The following is a 19612-nucleotide window of genomic DNA, read 5'->3' as shown; positions in this document are numbered from 1 at the left end:
AGATAGCTTCTGGCTATAGGGCAGGTCTGAGGAAGCTCATAGATGGAATCAACCCACTCACCCTGCCCCACCCCTCATTAAACTTGAAAGCCATTACCTGAAGCAATACCTCTCTGGAGCAAGCCAGAGAACATACAATAGCATTCCCATTCTGAAAGGCTACATCTCCTGTCCTCTACTCCTCCCCACAGAACGGAGCCCATAGAATCCAGCAACAGCCTCCCCTAGTTATTCAGGCTGAGCTGTCCTTAAAAGGGGCTGCTCTGACACACAGTTAGCCAACAGCCATCACTTCTAATGAAGTACAGGCCAGGATTCCTTTTGGGAGATTTAACACCCCTACCTCATGGACCAGAGGTCTCACTATCAAGTCTCACACACTGTCTCCAGTTTAGGGATATGCATAATTCTAGTTAGGATTATATTGTACTGCTTTTCATTTATGCCTTCTGAATGTTGTCTTTAGGATAGTTTTTGAAGATTTGCTGCTAACAAAAGGAAAAGCTGCTTGAGAAACTAGCAAGGGTTAATGTAAGTAAAAAGTATTTGTCTCCATTAACTGTGTAATTTTCATTTCCACGTCTTGTCCTCTGCTCTTTGGTTACAGAGTAACAGCCGTGTTAGTCTGTATTCACAAAAAGAAAAGGAGTACTTGTGGCACCTTAGAGACTAACCAATTTATTTGAGCATGAGCTTTCGTGAGCTACAGCTCACTTCATCTGATAGCTCACGAAAGCTCATGCTCAAATAAATTGGTTAGTCTCTAAGGTGCCACAAGTACTCCTTTTCTTTTTGCTCTTTGGTTAAGTAATCTGCAGTATTCAAGAGCCATGTAAATCCACTTTAATCCAAATTGCTGCTAAAAGCAGAGATAAGCAGACAGTTTTCGTCTATTTAATTATCAGTTTGGAATAAGAAATAGATGTACAACTCTTTCAAATTATTATACACAATACTGAATTTAGAAATCCCACAATAGATTACAAGAGCATTCCTAAATCAGTTAGAAACACAAGTTCCGTGCCTAATACATGATGGGGAGCGCTAGCACTGATAACTAACAAAGGCCTATGAGCCTACCTAACCAATTTTGAACATAGAAGTGAGTATTTTCAGTAGTGGGACAGGGAAGTGATGAACATTAAGAAGTTATTAATTGAGACAACGAGGGCAAAAACCCAACCCAAACCAACACTGAATACTGTCAAACACCACTCCCATTGTTTTCAAAAACACTTTTGAAGAGTTTTACACAGATACCTCCAATAATTTTTATGGATCCAATACAGAAAGGGCCCAATTAGTTATTGCCTTATGGTCAAATGTAGAAGTGATGTAATGTGGTGTAAATGAGACCCTTTACACAGAGTACTTTGTATTTATTTTCCCCATTACTATCCCATTATTGTACTTTAATTTTCATCTTTGTTCTGCTCTGCAGTGTGTAAAGCAGGGAATGAAGGGGTTATTTTAAATTAAAGCTTTCTTCCAGCTATTTGGCATGTAAATTACATCAGTTTAGATTATTTTACACATTAAGAGACCAAGGACGTTTAACACTGCCTAACTGGCACTACCTTATACATCAACTCTGCGATTGGCTTAAGCAATTGGATATTATGCCGGTGTCCATAAATATACGGATAAACGGAAATACGGAAGTGCTGATATACGGAAAAACGCACCACTGATATTATATTCTCAAAGAAGATGAGGGAAATGTAAAAAAACTGATAACCATTATAAGAATAATTCAGTTTTAAACATTACATTCTAGTGTACAAGCTACGTGTTTTATATTAACTATTACTGTTATTTTGGCTTGATCACACTGAGCTAACTGTCTCTAATTTGGCAAGTGTTCACATTTCAGATCCACACAAAATAAAAGCAAAGCAAGTAAAAACAAGCTCTCTGGTAATTTTGCCTCATTCGTGTTAAAACTGGGATGGGAATAATCCAAGAATATGTCTTTTGTTCAAAGAGTTAGTAGGGCTTTTATAATTTTGTCCTGAATAAAGGAAAGTTCTCATAGTTGCTGCTTTCGTATTTTGTGTACATTTGTGTGTTGTGTCAATTATATATTTTCAGAACACCTTAAACTGGCAAATAAAGTGTGATAGTACATACTGTACAAACGTTATCTAGCTTGATTTGTGCTCCCAAATTTTTCGACAGCTCTCAGACACAAAATTTATGTGAACCTACTGAACCTACTACAAAATTTAAGGCAGAACTTTTCAATTAATTGCACTGGAGTTTGGACACCTAACTTTGAGGTGCTTTTAAATACCTTTGTTTGAGAGAAGACCTGTAAAATCAAACAGCTATATACATCTGTGTAATACCAATGTGTAAAATGGATTAAAATAATGATTCTCAAATGGACTCTGATTAGGTCAGTAAGAGCAGCAATATGTCAACTCTGTCCTTTTTGGTAACCCTCCTTTTAAATCTTTCTGCAGCCCTGAAGCTATACAGTTCTATCAAAATGTAGGAATTTATTTTTGCCAGAAGTAGCACTCAATGTCTAATGGAAAATTATCTGGTTTGATTTCTAGTGCCTTATTCTATCTGGGACAAGAGCAGTAGATTTGCTATGCAGGCAGCCATAGGGGATAAAGCAGTGGTTCTAACCCTTTTTCATTTGCTGGCTCCAAAAAAATTTCAAATGGAGGTGCAGACCCTTTGGAAATCTTAGGCATAATCTGCAGACCCCCCGGAGTACACAGACCACAGGTTGAAAGCCACTGTACTATAGTAATGATAACCTTTTGCAGACCCCTTACAGATAGTCTGTGGACCTCAAAAGGTCCATGGACCACAGGTTGGGAACCACTGGGATAAGGTATGTGCATTCCCCCAGAATTAAACACCAGTCTCTAGCTGGTTAAAGAGCAGGGTCAGTCAAGCCTCACAGGCATTCACTCTCCATTTCTGATCATCCAGAGGAATGATGGACATATGACATATGACTAAGCCAGTGACATATGTGCCAGAAGTTGGCTCAAAAAGTTAGGAAAAGAAAGAAGGATCCAAAGAGCTCCCCCCATGCCCACCCCTTCAGCAGGGGAAAAAAAAGATATAGGAATGCTATAACTATTTTTCAAACTGTTCTTATATTGCAGTGTGCACTTAACTGTTGCAAAAATCTCATGTATACAGGTTTTTCTCACCATTTTATTATTACTTTACCTTTCTGAGGTAAACCGTAATAAAGTACAACCCCGTGGTTACAGGAGATTTAGGTTCAAAATTTGAGACTGATTTTAAAGTATTACTGTAAGATATTATTTAGAATTTCAGTAGTCAAAAAACCTCAGCATTTGCCAACTGTTACCTTCAAGTGATATGATACAATCCATTTAACCCTATTCATAATGGAAGAAAACATAAAACAGTATTAGATACCATATTTAACTGTTGGCATTTTATTGTCCTACATCTTCTAGACAGGGAGATTTATTTTTTAATATGTGGTCTATTGTCACTGGAAAATCCTAGTTTCAGTTAGATTGTCAGGCTTAGAGATCAGAGATCGATATAGTTTGACTTTAAAGGGCTATACATGGTCTTTACTATTCAGTGTAAGACATCCTGAATTTACAAAGGGTCTTCTCCACAAAAGGAATTATTGGAAGTGCTTCTATTTGAAGAAAAATACTGAATATTGGGATCTCTCTTCTCCACTATTTACACAACACTCTGACTCCTGGTCTCAGCACACTACTGGCATTATCCACCTTTTGGCCTTTGTACACAAAAGAGACAATTTTATTAATTTTGCAGATGCTTGACTAGCCATATTTTGACCATATATGAATTCTACATTATTTTAACAGGTATTTTTTGACATGAGTTTACTTTATTACCTTGCCTCCCTTACAGATACCTGTGCTTTTAGGTATTCTTAGCACTCTTGTTTTTTTTTTCCTTGGGAAAGCTGGTTCAAGTCCAGTTTGTTATTCTGAGAGGAGACGTATGCCTTGACATTTAGATTAGTTCCCAGGAGGCAGCAAAGCCTATCATAAAACAGCATCACTTCTAACTGAAGAGGCCCTCTTCCCCTTCAAGTCAGCCTTCTGGAAAGTGTACACTGAGATATAAGTGTGTGTGGCAGCATCTAGCATTATACCTGGCCTCTTGATATTAGAATTCTCCACTGCACCAGAGTATTATATATTATAGAGAAAGAAAAGCAACATACTGGACTAATTATCTCATACTTCTCTTACACAATGCTCGTGGACTAGTCTGAGGTTGTATGTTAAACAGTCTTTTACACAGTAGGTCCACAAATTGTGAGCCTCATGACCAGTTAACATAGGTTATCAGGCCCTGAAGTTCAGTTTGACACAATTAAAATGCAAATACATGCACAGCTTTCCAAAATGGCAAATATTTTCAAAAAGCCTCCCTGTGAAGATGTCTCAGGTTTCCCTACAAGGTAGTTATTTCCCCTAGGCCCCCTTGCTCCTGCTCTGTAACTTTATTTTCTATGATGTACAAACGTTATTACTCAGCTGCTTGCCAGGTAGTAAGCAAGGTGTTCAACTGGTATTTAACTGTTCCTGGGACAAAAATGGAACAATGAGTACTGCCTTCTCTCAACTTATCTTCCCCTCCCCTTCTGACAAGCATAGCCATATAAAACAGAAGGAAACAAACCAAAGCTGCCAATGTATGACCCAAGCTCTCTATAAAGCACTCAGATCATCAGATGAAAGGTACTGCAAAGTATTAATTATTTTTATGGCATCAGCACATACATACACTGCAGGAATGCACGATTACTGTTCCCTGATGTTAAAAGTTAATTTGATTTGAAGCAGTACATTAGGGTTAGCAACTAATACAAACATCTCAGTAATGGCCTTGCTGCACAAGGATCTTTAAAACCATCTACTTGCTTTGGCCTGCAGCTAGCTGAAAAAACAACTTTTATGGGTGATTCTACTTGGTAATTACCAGCAAAACTTTAAATGTTCAACACACTGCCTTTTCCCACAGGAAACCAGACTGATGTCAGTTTTTAAAGCAACACAGGGTCAGATTGTGCCACTCTTACTCATGTTGAATAGTACCTTACTTAAATGCAGAGTAAGGTGCTATTTAGGGCACATAAGGTTCTCAGTATCTGATCCATAATTAGCATTTGTGGATATCCAGCTCTTAAGGCAACAGATAAGATACCTTCTTCAGTGATATATAGGTATGTAATCTTTCCTATCTGAAAAGCCCCACATTTATACAATTTTAAGTGTTCACTAGAGCTGGGTGAATTATTCCTCATTAATTAAAAAAAAATTATTAAAAGTCTGTATACAGAAAAGTGCTCATCTGCTAATTACTCAATTTGTCTATATATGTCAGCTTATGGATTGCTTGCAAACTATTCACTATGACTTCAATCAGTTATTCCCTGTTCTTAATTAGCTAGTCATATTTTGTGATTGGTCACCGGATGATGTGGTAATATTTCAGCTGCTTAACTAGATGACTTCCATACCCACAAAGCTTCTAAGATGGCTGCATACAAATCTAATTCAGAGCAGCATGAGTTATATTCAACACTGTCTCCCACAAAAATGTCTGTAAAAATGCGCTTGTATAAAAATTCACAAGAAGTCAAATACAAGAGTCCACACATGCTGTAAAAACCAGTTCAGGGTTTTTATCTAAGAATGTTTGTAATATTAGAGCAATATTTGGCCACTGGCACAGTCTGCTTGTATTATTGGTGCCTGTTCACAGTTTTGTGAGAGGTCTGCTATCAATTCAGTATCTGTGCTTCTTAAAAAGTATTTTTCTACATGTATGAATGGATATTACAATGCAGTGCTTATGTCACATATGAGATTTTATTTTATTTTAAATACCAACCCTCAGAATAGACAGCAGTTATTTGCTTTGACAATTTTGGCACTGTAAGTTAGAAGGAATGTTCTTGTTGATCAAGATTCTGGTTCATGAGTGTGAACACCCTAAACAACACAGTAATAAGTAATAACACAGTGGGTTCAAAAATGCAAGGCTACAGTTTGTTACTGTGTTGCATCCAATTTGGAATTACTGCTGTGCTAGTGTCTGAAATCCTAAAGCAATTATTAGCAACCATTATATTTAAAGTCACAAAAGAGTTTCTATACAACCCACTTTTCACTGTTCATAACTTTTCTGAAGTGTATTTGTGGATTAAAGTTTCCATGCCTAAATGTGTGTATTTTTTAAAAGAATTCCAGGCAGTTGTGCTCAGCCACTTGAGTTATCTGAAGGTTAAAAAAACAAACAAAAGCAAACACCCCCCCACACACACTTATTCATCTTTTGAGGGCAAGCCTTTTGTGCAGAAAAATGAATAAGTGAATGAACTTTGGAAGTTTTAATTTCACATATAAATAGTTTTCACAGAGGTGTTGTAGTAGCTTTAGTAGCTTTTGATTTTTAGCGTTTGCCTTCCAGAAGGCTCTTTCATGGATTAATGGAATCAACGGGTCTACTTGCTGCCTTCTGACTTTGTCTCACACCTCTGTAAAGGCTAACAGAATATCACATCATATAGGCATTACGAGATATATGTATGGGTGTCATTCAAGAAGTTGTATAGATGTACTACAAATGTTTAAACTGTGTTTATCAACCCTGCCTAGTTACAAAGTTCTCCCAGGCAAAGGAATACTGATTTACCTTTCTGCCTGGATCTCTTATGTAAATTAGTCAGGATAAGCCAAATACAGTGGAAGCACAGGCAAAACAAGTTAATAGGAGGATGAGTCACCAAACCAGACACAAACAGCACAGTGTCACCAAACCAAAGCACAAAGCAGTGGAGAACGAGGATCTTTTCTGGAGGTACACTTTGAAATGTATCCTTTTGAAGGTTTGTTGGCCTGCAAGAAGGATAAGAAGGGGTTTCTTTTCCCATCACTGAGGGAACAAAGAGGACAGCATTTCTTGCATCCATGAAAGTTGGATCCCGGCCCTGAGGGCTGATGACACAGAGGTTGCTTTAGATGAGAAACTTACCTTAGATAAAGGTCTAAAAGCATAACTTTTAATAGGCCTTAGTCTTTTAGAAGTGTGTTATACTTATGTTGTATTTGTAACCAATACTGTATCCATTATTCTTAACAGATTCAAGTGAGTATTGAGTGTTTATTAAACTTATTCTCCTTTTACTATAAAGTCATCTCAGGGTATGTCTACGCAGCAAAGAAAAACCTGCGGCTGGCCAACTCAGGCTCATGGGGCTTGGGCTGTGGGGCTATTTTACTGCTAAGTAGACTTCTGGGCTCAGGCACGACCCTGAGCTCCAGGACCCTTCCATCCCACAGAATCTTAGAGCTTGGTCTCCTGCCTGAGACCAGAAGTCGACACAGCAATGAAACAGCCCCATAGCCTGAGCCTCTGTGAGCCCAAGTTGGCTGGTACAGGCCAGCTGCAGGTTTCCTTCACTGCACAGCACTCTGATATTAAGAAGAGTGTGCCTTCTCAGTTGAATCAAGTAAGCTTGTGAGTACACTGTCACTTTGGAGGCAACGGACTTGGCACTTATTGTGAGTGTCCAGTGATAGGAGGCTGGATACTACAGGGGGACACTTCTGGGAATTTCAGGAACCGAAGTATACCAAGTGTTAATCTGTGAGACAAAGTAAAGGCTGGCAGAGCCCTGAGAAGTTTGCCTGAGGTGGCTAAAAGACTGGGGGACATCTGTCTCCGAGTTTAGCACCAGGAAGTCTCTTTCTCTCACTGAGGTGGGGGTAACACAATGACCTATGCTTCTGGATGCTTTAAGAAATATCACAAGACCCATGGAGATGATATTTCTTTTACACCACTATCCATGGTACATGTCCTAGATGAAAGGGACTAAAGGGGAATCTTTCATCTCTTTAATCCCCCCTGCACTGGCTTGCAGGACTGGCCTCAATCTGGCCCAAAGCTACCAAACTACTTAGTTTTGGTCTAGTTAACACTGCCCTATCAAACTAAATTCTTATAAGAAAGAAAAACAGATTTTCCAGATGGCCTCTAAAACTAATAAAATAAACCCAATTTTCACTGCTATTTAACAGTATTTCTTCTATGCTTGGTCTACTATAAGTCATTAGAGTATGGCCTGCTCTGCCTCCCCCAAGGTCTTGTCAGCTTTAATTGAATAAACTGAAGTTAATGTTTTCAGTCATCAGCTATGTACATTTGCAAAGAATCCCATTTACTTAGTTTTGTAGTCCAGTTCATTAAAATTAACTTCCATGCTGTCATGAAAACATTTACAGAGTGCATTTCAGACATGGCAAACAGCTTTGTGTCTGTCAGCAAAGAATGTTTCAAGCGTCAAGTTTCAAAGTGATAATTGTATTTACTGCATTCGTATTTATAAAGCAATGCATTGTATCCCGCAAAAGTATGTGCTGTCTAAATAAGGTTATTAAATTGCTGTAATTACCCCTAATACTCTTAAACAATCCAAGATGTGGTATTACCTTCAGGCAAGTAAGCAAACATATCACAAAACACTATAACATAACTATTTAGAAATGATTTGGAATTGCATTACATACTTGTTGAACACTGATAAGCAATGACTGCAATGAAGCCAAATATATTGATTCCAAATGCTATTCTTTATTGAAAGCATCACTCCCCCACCTTTCCCCATATTTTCAGCACTGATAAGATCCTCCACTTCCAATACACTTTTCCCTTGCACCTCTGCAAGCTACACAATATTCTATTTTGCATAGGGCTTCTGATTGACAGTACTGAACTGACAAAAAAAAAGACCTCCAACAAATTAGCATATGATGGTCAGATTACTAGTATATTTCCTTTTTGCCAAAATCTTTGGCAAGAGGTGGCTAAGGTCAGAAGCTTGTAGGGGGCTAGAAAGAACAAGAGACCATGTTTTGAATTTATATGCAAGTAGGCACTCAGATAAATACTAAGTGACACAGAGAGCTGAGTCTTAGTCCTATTTTTACAGTGTAGCTTGTTATTAATAATAATGATTTTAAAACTGCAGCCTTGTAGTAGATAATCACTATTCCAGCTAATGTGCAACATGGATGCAATTGTTCAGTGAAAATCTGCTGAAGACTTGAGTGGATCCATTCTCATCTGAGAAAGTTTGCCTATGCTCTCAGCCAAGCGCAATATTTACATAGCCACTTTAAAAAAAGTGTCCTTATAAACTTACTGTACAAAAAAAGAGACCCATTTTCTTCACATTCCCTTCAGGAATAGTTTTTAAGAATTAGAATGGCGATGCATACACTTCGCATCAAGCCCAGAATATTCAAAATACAACTGTACTTTATAATATTATTGTTTAGTCTTTGGATTTCTTTTGTAAATAGGAATTAAGATGCTATTTATTTGGGAGCGTTAGCAAGTTTAGGTCTGCATTTTGTAACAGAAGCAGACAAAAAAGGGATAACTGTTAAAGAAGTGGATCAAGTAATCTTTAGAATATTCATGATGTAATTAGAAATACATCAGGACAAAGAAACTCGTATTCACAAATAGCTGCTGAACAATAAACTGACTGAGCTGGGATTCCCTGCTAAATCCAATTTAAGACAGCAGTCCTAGGTTTTTTTTTTAAAACAATTGCCCCATTATCTTGATATTGCCTCTCATAACTTCCATCTTTATGCACCTAACTTGTTTTATTTATGCTGTGATATTTCATAGTAGAACACAAGATTCTGTATTTTTTTAAAAGGTCGATCAGTGAAAGGTATTAGACAGACAGTCTGCCTGAGGACAGAACTCCTCTTAGCGTGCAGAAAGAATAATGGACAGCAGAAATGCATCATCTGTCAAACAACCCTCAAACATATACCAGAGGAACAAGAAATGGGTGAAATTAGTAGTTCAAGGACAGAAGAGGCAGGGATGCTGAGTGACTTTTAGAGGTTTTGCACATACAAGCTTGTTTCTAGGTCCCTGAACAGACTAAACCACATTTGAACCAGTGACTGGTGTCCACAGTTATATAGGATACAGTATCCTATTATCAACACCCAGTCCCTGTGAAGGGTCCTTTCCCAATGACACTGAAGGGGCCTGACTCTCCTCACACCAGTTTATCACTAGTGTAACTATTTGTAAAATTTGACCATAAAGTGTGTGTGGGGGGGTGGAGTCAGACATTTTCCTCCAATGACAATGGGTGTTCACACACTGCATCGGTTCCCAGGCACTTATGCACAAATAATATCAACAGACAGTCATGATGCCCATTCAACACCATCTTGGCTCTTAAAAGCAAAGGCGTCTTCCTAACAAGTGAAAGAAGACCACTGCTCTCTCCTTCAGCCAAGCAGAGGGGAGCCTGATCTGAACCATCCTGGACACAAGGGAGTGCTGCCTCCCAGCATATTCTTCCCAATCCCACAGAATCCCTAATGTGGGTGTTCAGCACGCATGCTGGGTGGGAAGAGATCTCGTCCAGATCTCTCATCCACCCTAAAATCCACAGGGCATATCAGCACAAATTACTGCAGGAAGAATTTGCATCGCTTGCTCATTGGCATCATGGCAAACCCTCCCCTCCAAAAGGAGCTCCCCAGGCAAGTTGGCTAGGAAAACCCATTTGCCCAAGCACTGTTTGGAGAAGTGACAATCACAGCATGCTTTCCAATAAAAAAAGCAGGAGAAGTGATGAAATAATCACATCAGCCATTGAGAATGCTTTTTCAATACATATTAACTTTCTTGTTGCAGCCCAAAGATGCTCAGAATTTCTGTAAGAGTGGTGCCCCCTGGGCGTTCAGACACAGAAATACATTATCCCAAATGAGGAGTGAAGTAGGATTTCAGAAGGGAAAAAGAGAACTGTGATACAGGGCACAGAACAGGAAAAAGAGGACAACAGATAACTGGGAGAGACACCGAAATAGGAAAGGGATATTACTCTGATTTCTAAAATTTAACAAAAAGAATTTAACAAGGAGAAAGCAACAGAGGAAAGGAGAATATAAATCAAAGGCAAAACAACAGAAACAAAACAACGCCAAATGATTGAGAAAGGGTAAGAAAGCAAATTAGGAAAAAATGAAAAGAAGTGATGTAACATCCAGAGAAATCTCTCTTTGGACAGGGATATTATTTCATTACATTTATATATAAGCTACCCCATATCTTAATTAGGGATAGGTAAAACAGCCATAACAGTCTACTGTTAATAAACAGATTTGAAACAAATTTTTCGCTTCCTGTAGTGGGCATACTGGTAGGTTAAAAATGGCTACTATAGTTTCGTCCTCTATAATCAGGGTCATAGCAATACACATAAAAGTTCCTGTATTATTATTTATATTTTAGTAGCACTATTCATAGTGTAGGTGCAGTACCCACCTATAAGATGACAATGCCTCTACCCCCAAAACACTTACATACCAGGAGTACTTTGCTACCGCAGCAATTTAACAAAAGACAGAACTTGTGGGAGATAATGAAGGAATACAAGTTAGATAACTAGTCCTCTATTTAAACACCCTCCCTTTCCTTAGGGCTTTAGCTTTGGCATAACCCTGACTAAAGGAATGCCTATTCAGATAAAAAAAAAATTACAAAGAGGACAGTAGAAGTATAGACACAGGTAACAACAATACAAGTGCAGAAGTCTGGAGTAATAGTGCTAATGGCTAAATCCTTGAACACAGCAAAACCAAAACATCAATACAGGGTATTTTAAGAATATTTCTCTGTATATAAAAGAAAAGTTACATGATTCAAGAGCATTGTTACCTACCTCATAGCTCTAACAACAGACAGGTATTTATAATCATGTGGTGAAGTAGATTGTATTTTAAGTAATTTCTCTTAAGCCAATGAAGTACATTTTATATGCTATTTCCTAGTAAAAACACTATGATATTAGAAGTAAAAAAAATTTACATATTTTAGACACCAAATATACTACACTAACAGGCTCTAGGAAGACAGGGGAGCATTAAGGTTAATTTTAGCAGAAAAGTTCTTTCTTAAAAAAAGAAAAAAATCTGAGTAAATCTATGGTAGTTACAGCAATAGTAAGATATGTGTATATTAAAAAAAAAACTTTGCTATAATTTCAGCATCAGTAACAAACTTTCTGGGGTTTTAAAAGACACAACTGAGAAAGTGGGAGCACCACTGTTTTAGGGGATATTATACTATTGGTGTTGCTGCCTTTCACATGAGATATAAAACCAAGATTCTGAACACTCTTAGTCACTAAAGATTGATAGCACTTACCATACAAATATTACTGTTTGGCCCTGGTGTTATGGCCAAATTTCTGTTTAATGGGCATCTTTAGTTTCATATAGTTGGCATGCTTAGTTTTTATGGGTATGAACATTTTCACTGGTTCTACCATTATTCCCCCTAATGTTCAAGATTTTGGAAATAAGGGTGTCCAAAGTGAGGCTTCACCAATCCATATATTTAGGTCGCAAATAAGTGACCTGGTTTTCAAAGGTAACACATACCCAGAAATTCCCATTGAATGTGATCAGCAGGATGTGTAGCACTTTAGAAAATCAGGCCACTTATTTAGGTACTTAAATATGGATTAGAAAGACTAACTTCATTTATCATTCATTTATAAAAATCTGGGCCTATATACATTATATTTTCTCTCACACACAGGTGCAGAAATATCTCTGAAAATGGTAGAAACATTTTAAGTGCAGCGATTGCATGTTTTGCCTACTCCAATTTACTTCTGCAATTTCATCTGGATACATTATTTTTTCCTTCCTGTGTTGAACTACTGTGTGATGTTGTTACACAGTTCCATCCTGAAGATGGCTGATTTTCAGTGTTGGAGGGAGGAAGAATGGTAATGAAGTGATTCTTATGTGCACAATGTACAGTTCTTTGGAAGCCTTCTTAATGAACCAGGCTATGCTAATGTTAGATAGTCTTACAATATAATAGCTGTGATTTCTCTTAAAATAGAGACTTAAAATTCAACTTGTGATTTGTTTTAATAAATAAAAACCTGGACAAGATTTGGAGATGGACTCTGGGTCTAGGTCCAAACTTCCACATAGTCTGAGAGGGTTCAAATCTTTGTTGTCACCTGTGTCTAACAACAAATTCTTAATAACTGACTGGATAATAGTACCGCTTTCATGGTTCACCCTGAAATGTATTTGTTAACTAAATAAATATATTGAAACTGCTTTATACTGCCCCCTGGTGTTATTCACTAAAGAGAAATTTTGTCAAAATTCTCATTGCCTGACTTGTGATAGAGTGACCTCTTCAGTAAAGTGGATAAGATTACAATAAGCCCCAGTGAAGAATTTTATTGGCATCGAAAATAAACTGTTATTGCAAGGTGGGGCACATCTTCCGAATCTTCCCCCCATCTCAAATCACCATTCCATTCACATTAAAGGAAAAAGCCACTGTTTCTATAGGATTCCCACAAAGGAGCATGATTTAGTTTCTCATAAGCACCTCATACACCCTAGTCCAGGAACTGTGCCCATAGGTACCCATAGCATAGGGTAGGTGCCTATACTTATATTTTATAATTCTGAAGTGTTCGGCTAGAACTGGTAAAAATGGTCAACTCAGTAGAAACGTTCAGTGTATCTGTATGACCGATTTCACTCTTGTACATTAATGTAGTATAGAACTTAACTATCAGTTCTTTCTAATCAAGCCAAAATGAATCAATTAAAGACTAAGCTTGTTTTCTGGTGTCAAACCTTTTCACATTCCCTTCCATATTAAGGTCTGCTATTTTTAGACTATTCATTCTCACTTGCTTTTCAATTTAAGGAAGTACAGCTGCTTTGAAGTACTTTAATGAATAATTGTGTTAAAATCATGTCAAAAACATGTTGCTTTGCAAAATAATTGCTTTGATCTGTCAGTTTTTTTTCTTGTTAAAGATGCGTAAGAAAACATCTGATTTAAGTTCTGACTCAAAGACAAAATATTGGCAGACACCTTTCCAGGAAATGCCCAGGTCTGCAAGTTGCAATTGCCCTCAACTTCCATTGGCTTCAAAAGGATTTGAAAGCTCTCAGTACCTTTCAGATGTTGCTTAGTTCCCTTAATAATTGTGTTTATAGCTTTTAGAAATGTAAAATTTAGAACTCTCATAATAATAGCTAACAACTATGATTTAACAATTAAGAACATTGTGAAAATTGTTATTACAGTAGATATTTCAGTATGCCCACCAAGCAAAATAATATAGGCTCAAAATTCCAATGACATACTGGAGGAAATGTTTTGATACAGGGACCATCTTGATATCTTTTGAGAATGTCTCAACCTGAAAGACTTCTGGCTGGAGGTGAGAAAATTATTAGAAAGTTTTTTCAGGTTATTTATCCAATGTTCTGACTGATTGAGAGAAATGCAATATATACACTTATTACAGTCTTTGTGACTAAAGCATTTAAGGACCAGATTGTGAACCCCTTTACTCACTAGTCTCATAAGTAGTCCTATTGAAGCCAGTTTTAGGCCTGGTTCTGTCACCCTTACTTGGACTGAGTAGAACATTTTTCTGCAAGTAGAAGTCAATGGAAATATTTGTGGAGTAAGGAACCACCAAGGTAATGGTGGTAGAATCTGTCACTTCATGTATTTATTAGTAAAACCAGTTGGCTGTCAGCACGCACTGTTAGAATTTTCTTGTTCATTACCCATGAGCAGGTCCTTGGTGATACCCTTCCACAAAAGTAAAATTAGAATATATCAGCCATTGCCTGTGACCATTTTAAACTGCCATGCACCTACCTGACATGAGGTGTTGGGTTTCCAGCCACTCTGCACTCCAGCAGCACCTTGCTTCCTTCAGCCACTTCCTGGCTCCTGAGTTTCTGGGTAAATCGAGGAGCTGAAGACTGATAGCTACTCGGATTGGTGAGCTCATGGTGGAAGGCAGTTCCACTTTCTTGAATGACATTCTGCCTGTCAGGGAAGGGCTCTCCATTGTGGTGAGTCTCAGGTAACTTTGCGTCAGGTTTCGTCTCTGGATATGCTTTGACAGGGCTCGGATTCACTGAAGCATTTATCATGGCTGACTGTTTCTTTTTAGGAGACAGGTATCCACTGTCTGGAGAAGAGGAGTCCCCACTGGGACTCCTGCCTCTTGCCTTTGCTGCTTCTCTAAATATGGAAGAAAGTTCTTCAATGAACATGGCAGCCTTGTCACACAGCTTGTTCCTGAAAGGAGCATCTCCCTGGGACATCGATTTGGATTTTGGGCTTGTCTTTTGCGTATTTGGACTACATCTCTCTGCATTTCTTAGACTCCGAATAAAGCTGGGGCTAGCCGTTAGTGAGGGCGAGATGCTGCCTTGCCTCCCAGGGACAGTGCAAATGCTGCTTGCTGCCTGAGGGAACATGGGTGGTTGCTGTTTCTGTTGCTCTGGGAGAGTTTGAGCTGTGCTGAATAGTGAATTTGGACTGCTCACCTGAAGCCTCCCCAAAACATCTTGTTCGTGGTCTTTGGCCTTCCTAGAAGAAGCATATTCTGATGAGTTTGGAGAAGTGTTGAAATGATGCGTGAACCCCTGTTCTACATTCTCATTCTCCTTCACTGAATTAGCAATAGCTTCTCTGGCAAGGTCAAGGCTTTTACTTATCTCCTCCTTGCTGAGAAATGCAGATAGCTCATTTGAAACCTCTCCATCCTGTATGCCTGATAGGGAATCATAAAGAAAGTCATGAAAGGAGGAAGCCTCTGACATGTTTTCAGAGTAACCCTCGTGGGCTCTTTTCTCTGCTGAGTAAGCCTTCTTCAGCATTAAGGGTAGAGACACCACCTGCTCATGCCTTCTGTCTTGCATGCTGGAAGAAAATGCACATAAGGAGTGTGACAATAAAACAAACACTTTTGTCATATAACTGTAGATTCATTATTTACAAAGGACATGATACAAGAGCAGGCATGAAAAAGTCAAATCCTAATGATGTAAGAATTATTTGTAGCACGATCATTCACTTTGAGTTAGAATAGGCCTGACTGACACTGAGCAAGAGCAGCTTGTTATAAAGTAAGTGTTTCAGGAGTGGGTCCTCTACATGCAGTCCTGTTATGAATTTGTAAGGGTTTTGTTTTGTTTTTCCCCTGCATGTTGGCTAGCACAATCTCATCTCCTCCAAATGATTTTCAGTGATTTATTGGTTCCTATTAATCTTACCCATTCTATTATTATATGTTTAGGTTCATGATCATTTCCATGATGTACCTGCATTTCTCTCCCCACAAAATTGCCTTCAAAATCATAACATATTGCAACATTAAATCACAATAAGAGATCATTGAAATGATTTAAGCAAATTATTAGTATTAGTATTATTAGAATCTGAATGAATGGGGTCCCTAGAATTCCATTGATTAGAATTGCCATGCTTTCTCCTAGTTAATAATATAAAATTATTATTAATTATGTTATTTATGATCTTCTTCTAGTTGTTAATATTTCATTTCCTTCACTGCTGTTGGAACATGCATGTTCCTTGGTAGCATTATTATATACAGTGATTATTTAAATTAATAGAATATCAGACTACCATAAACTATAAACACTGTAAAGCAACATTGAAGGGAGTGTGATGCATACATCTTGCAAGTCATTTTGTATCAAGTAGCTTCTGCACAAAGATAAAATTGTCTATAACCCTCCTCAGTTTTTCTACAGCATTTTTAAGCATCTCATTCCTTGCTTGTTCTGTGGTGGCAGAATAAACCCCGTTCCCCAAATGGAATGATATGCAAGAAGTTCCATGAGTTGAAGCTTGTTTGGTTTCCTGGATGCTACATCGGTGACAACTTGGCTCCAAAAACGATAACTGCTTCTTCTGAATATTAATTCAGCTGAACAACAGTGATTTAAATATCCCTGATTGTCATGACCATATATATATATATATATATATATATATATATATATTCTCATTTCCATGGGAGTTTAATTTCTTGTAACTAGATTGCTTAAAAGTTTCCATGTTCACAGTATGCCCTATTCCATTTCCTCAGTGCTAGCTGGCTCGATAGTCATGAGATGCACTCTGATGTATTTTACACTGGCTCATGAACACTCCAATTACTTCTAGTTACTTCACTGAGGCTTACTCAGCAAATAATCATTAGCTGATTGACTGATTGAATTCTTGGACTAGTATATGCCTTTCTTGATATCTCTTTTTTTCTGTGTGCTCTGCCAGTGGATTACAACCAAGCACATACAAGTACAGGGAAGCTAAAGAGTTTGTTTTATGGTTCAACATTTGAAGCATAGTTTTATAGAGTAGGTTGATGGGGTAGTCCTTGCTTTAATTAGGTGGTCTCTTTGCCTTTATTCGCATTTACAGGGGAACAAATCTAGCAATCATGCCAATATATTGTCAACAAAATCTAAAAAAGTATGTACAACATAACTGGCTACAATTTAGCAATTTTAGAAAATGAACCCAACCTGATCTAGACGCTCAGCTGTTACGGCAGCTGGATGAATGCCAGGGAATCAAGAGTCAAATCTGGAGAATTTGTGTTTCTGGAATACTTAGTAATTTTTTTAAACTTCATATTCAAATGAATAAATATGCTACTGTGTATGGATAATGTATTGCTTTAAGTCATATTGTGCATCACAAGCATATCTTTACACAAATCTGATTCACACTGTTTCTTCTTCATACTGTAGCTTATATCTCAATGTGAAATGTTACAAAATAAGTTAAACTGTCCTGACTTTCACCCTATGCTATTCTGTTGTCTCACTGGGATATAGCTCAGGGCAGAATTTGGCCCTTTGCTGCTCAGCATAACAGAGAATGGTTAGTTTCTAGTAAAATGAATATATTGTGAACACATGCTACAATTATTTGAGCTTATATCATTATGTATCTTATTAGATAAAAACAGTGGTTTACAGATGACTGAAAGTCATAATTTTCAAAGTATGATGCCTAAAGTTAGGCATCTAAATCCATATTGAGGTATCTAAATAATTGGCTAGATTTTCAGAGGTGCTGAGTACCTCAATGAGAACTACAGGTTCTTAGCATTTCTGAAAAATCTGGCTACTTATTTTGGTGCCTAAATATGGATTTGTATGTCTCTCTTTAGGCATCAAAGTTTGAACATTTTGGTCTAAAAGACACTTTTAAAACTTATATTGTAATGTATAAATCCACTGTAATCCAGGGAATCCAAAATTTCCTTTAGAGCAACTTGCTTGTTTAAGTCACAGCTAAATGAAGTTAAAATAACACTAACCCTATCAAATAGCACATAAGATCATAATTAGAAATATCTAATTCTATTTCTAGCATCTATTGGTTATACAACAGAATATTTATAATGGTGCTTTGCACTTCTATCTAATGAGTATATTCACCATTATTAATGCACTGTATTTTTTAAAGACAACATGGAAAATAAAAATTTTGCATATATATTATTTGGAATGTTTAACTTTACAGAAAATATATTATGCACAAATTATTTCCATGGTACAATTTGATATTTATCTTGTCATATAAAATCACAGATACTATACCCATTAACATTGTAAAATAATTAATTAAAAATCTATTATATTACAGTGGCAATAATTTTTACACTTTTAGAAAATACATGAATAATTCATCAGTTTTAAAGCATTAAATGAATAAATAGTAAGGTACAGAGTACCATGGAAAATAATTTTACAGATCTCATTTTCTCATTGTAATGAAAAGAGAAATACTAAGGAAAAATACAAACATCTTTAAAATTTGTGAAAATTGTGTTAAGAAAAATCACAGATTAAAAAAATTAAAATAAAATCAAGCCCACTCAAATGAGTAACAGAGTTTAAGGGAAATTTCTAATGGTGTTTCAAAAACCAATAAATACTTATTTTGCTATGGATTTTGAAGCCCTGGGCTATTATTCCCTGAGAATAATTAATTGAATTCACAAAACAAACAAAAAATTACAGACCTTATATTTGTTAGGCCAGTTTGAAGAGTCTCACATATAATTAATTTCAGGAAAGGCTGCTTTTTTCTTCTTCGCTTAAGAAAGCTGAAAGTTGCTTTAACTATTCAAAATGATTGCTTGGTCCTGAGTAAGCATTGAGGCGACTGTGGCCTATGAATTACATCTGTCCTCTGTGACTATGTATTCTTACCGCACTCATCTATATTTGGTAACTGAACTCATATTTCAGCAGACTGCCACTATCTGGAATTCCAGCAGAAAGGACGTTAGCCCTGGAAGCCACAACAAGTTCTGTGTACTTGGTGCTTAGAAACTCAAGGAAATTAATGTTGAAATGTTCCATTTTTGTTGTATTCTAGAAAGGATTTCAGTCTGTTTTACATTATTCAGGAATTATAAAATCCGACACTTGTTCACAATCAAAGTGCCTCCATTCACCAGAAATAGAAAGTACAGTCTGTGGTTTGATTTACAGGGTTGTTGTTGTTGTTTTTTTTTAAAGTTCCTTGTAAGGAGTTTCATCTTAACATTTGTTTTTTATTTTTACCACATTAAATTAAAAAAAAAGGTTTTGTATTAAAATAGTTGTAAATTAGTCAATATATGTTATAGAGATACATATGAAAACAAAATATTCTAATGAGAAAAATATTA

General features: G+C 37.0%; 1 protein-coding gene across 3 annotated transcripts in view; it reads right to left on the bottom strand.

The window, feature by feature from the left end:
• PALLD (palladin, cytoskeletal associated protein) overlaps window positions 1-19128 on the bottom strand; it is a 343963-nt gene extending 324835 nt beyond the window's left edge. For 2 of the 3 annotated variants that reach the window (XM_048847662.2, XM_075127792.1), the window contains exons 1-2: window positions 18959-19126; window positions 14761-15816 (exon numbers count right to left, since the gene is read on the bottom strand). In XM_048847662.2, the coding sequence (XP_048703619.1) occupies window positions 14761-15815 (1055 nt within the window). In that variant the 5' untranslated portion in view covers window position 15816; window positions 18959-19126. Of the gene's footprint in view, window positions 1-14760; window positions 15817-18958 lie in introns of all 3 variants that reach the window. The other variant, XM_075127793.1, reaches the window with a different exon arrangement.
• Between the last annotated feature and the right edge of the window lie 484 nt (window positions 19129-19612).

This window comes from Caretta caretta, chromosome 4, assembly GCF_965140235.1.
Source record: "Caretta caretta isolate rCarCar2 chromosome 4, rCarCar1.hap1, whole genome shotgun sequence".
Lineage (NCBI taxonomy): Eukaryota > Metazoa > Chordata > Testudines > Cheloniidae > Caretta > Caretta caretta.
The sequence above is the reverse complement of the archived record's forward strand: the minus strand, read 5'-3'. Positions and strand labels throughout refer to the sequence as shown.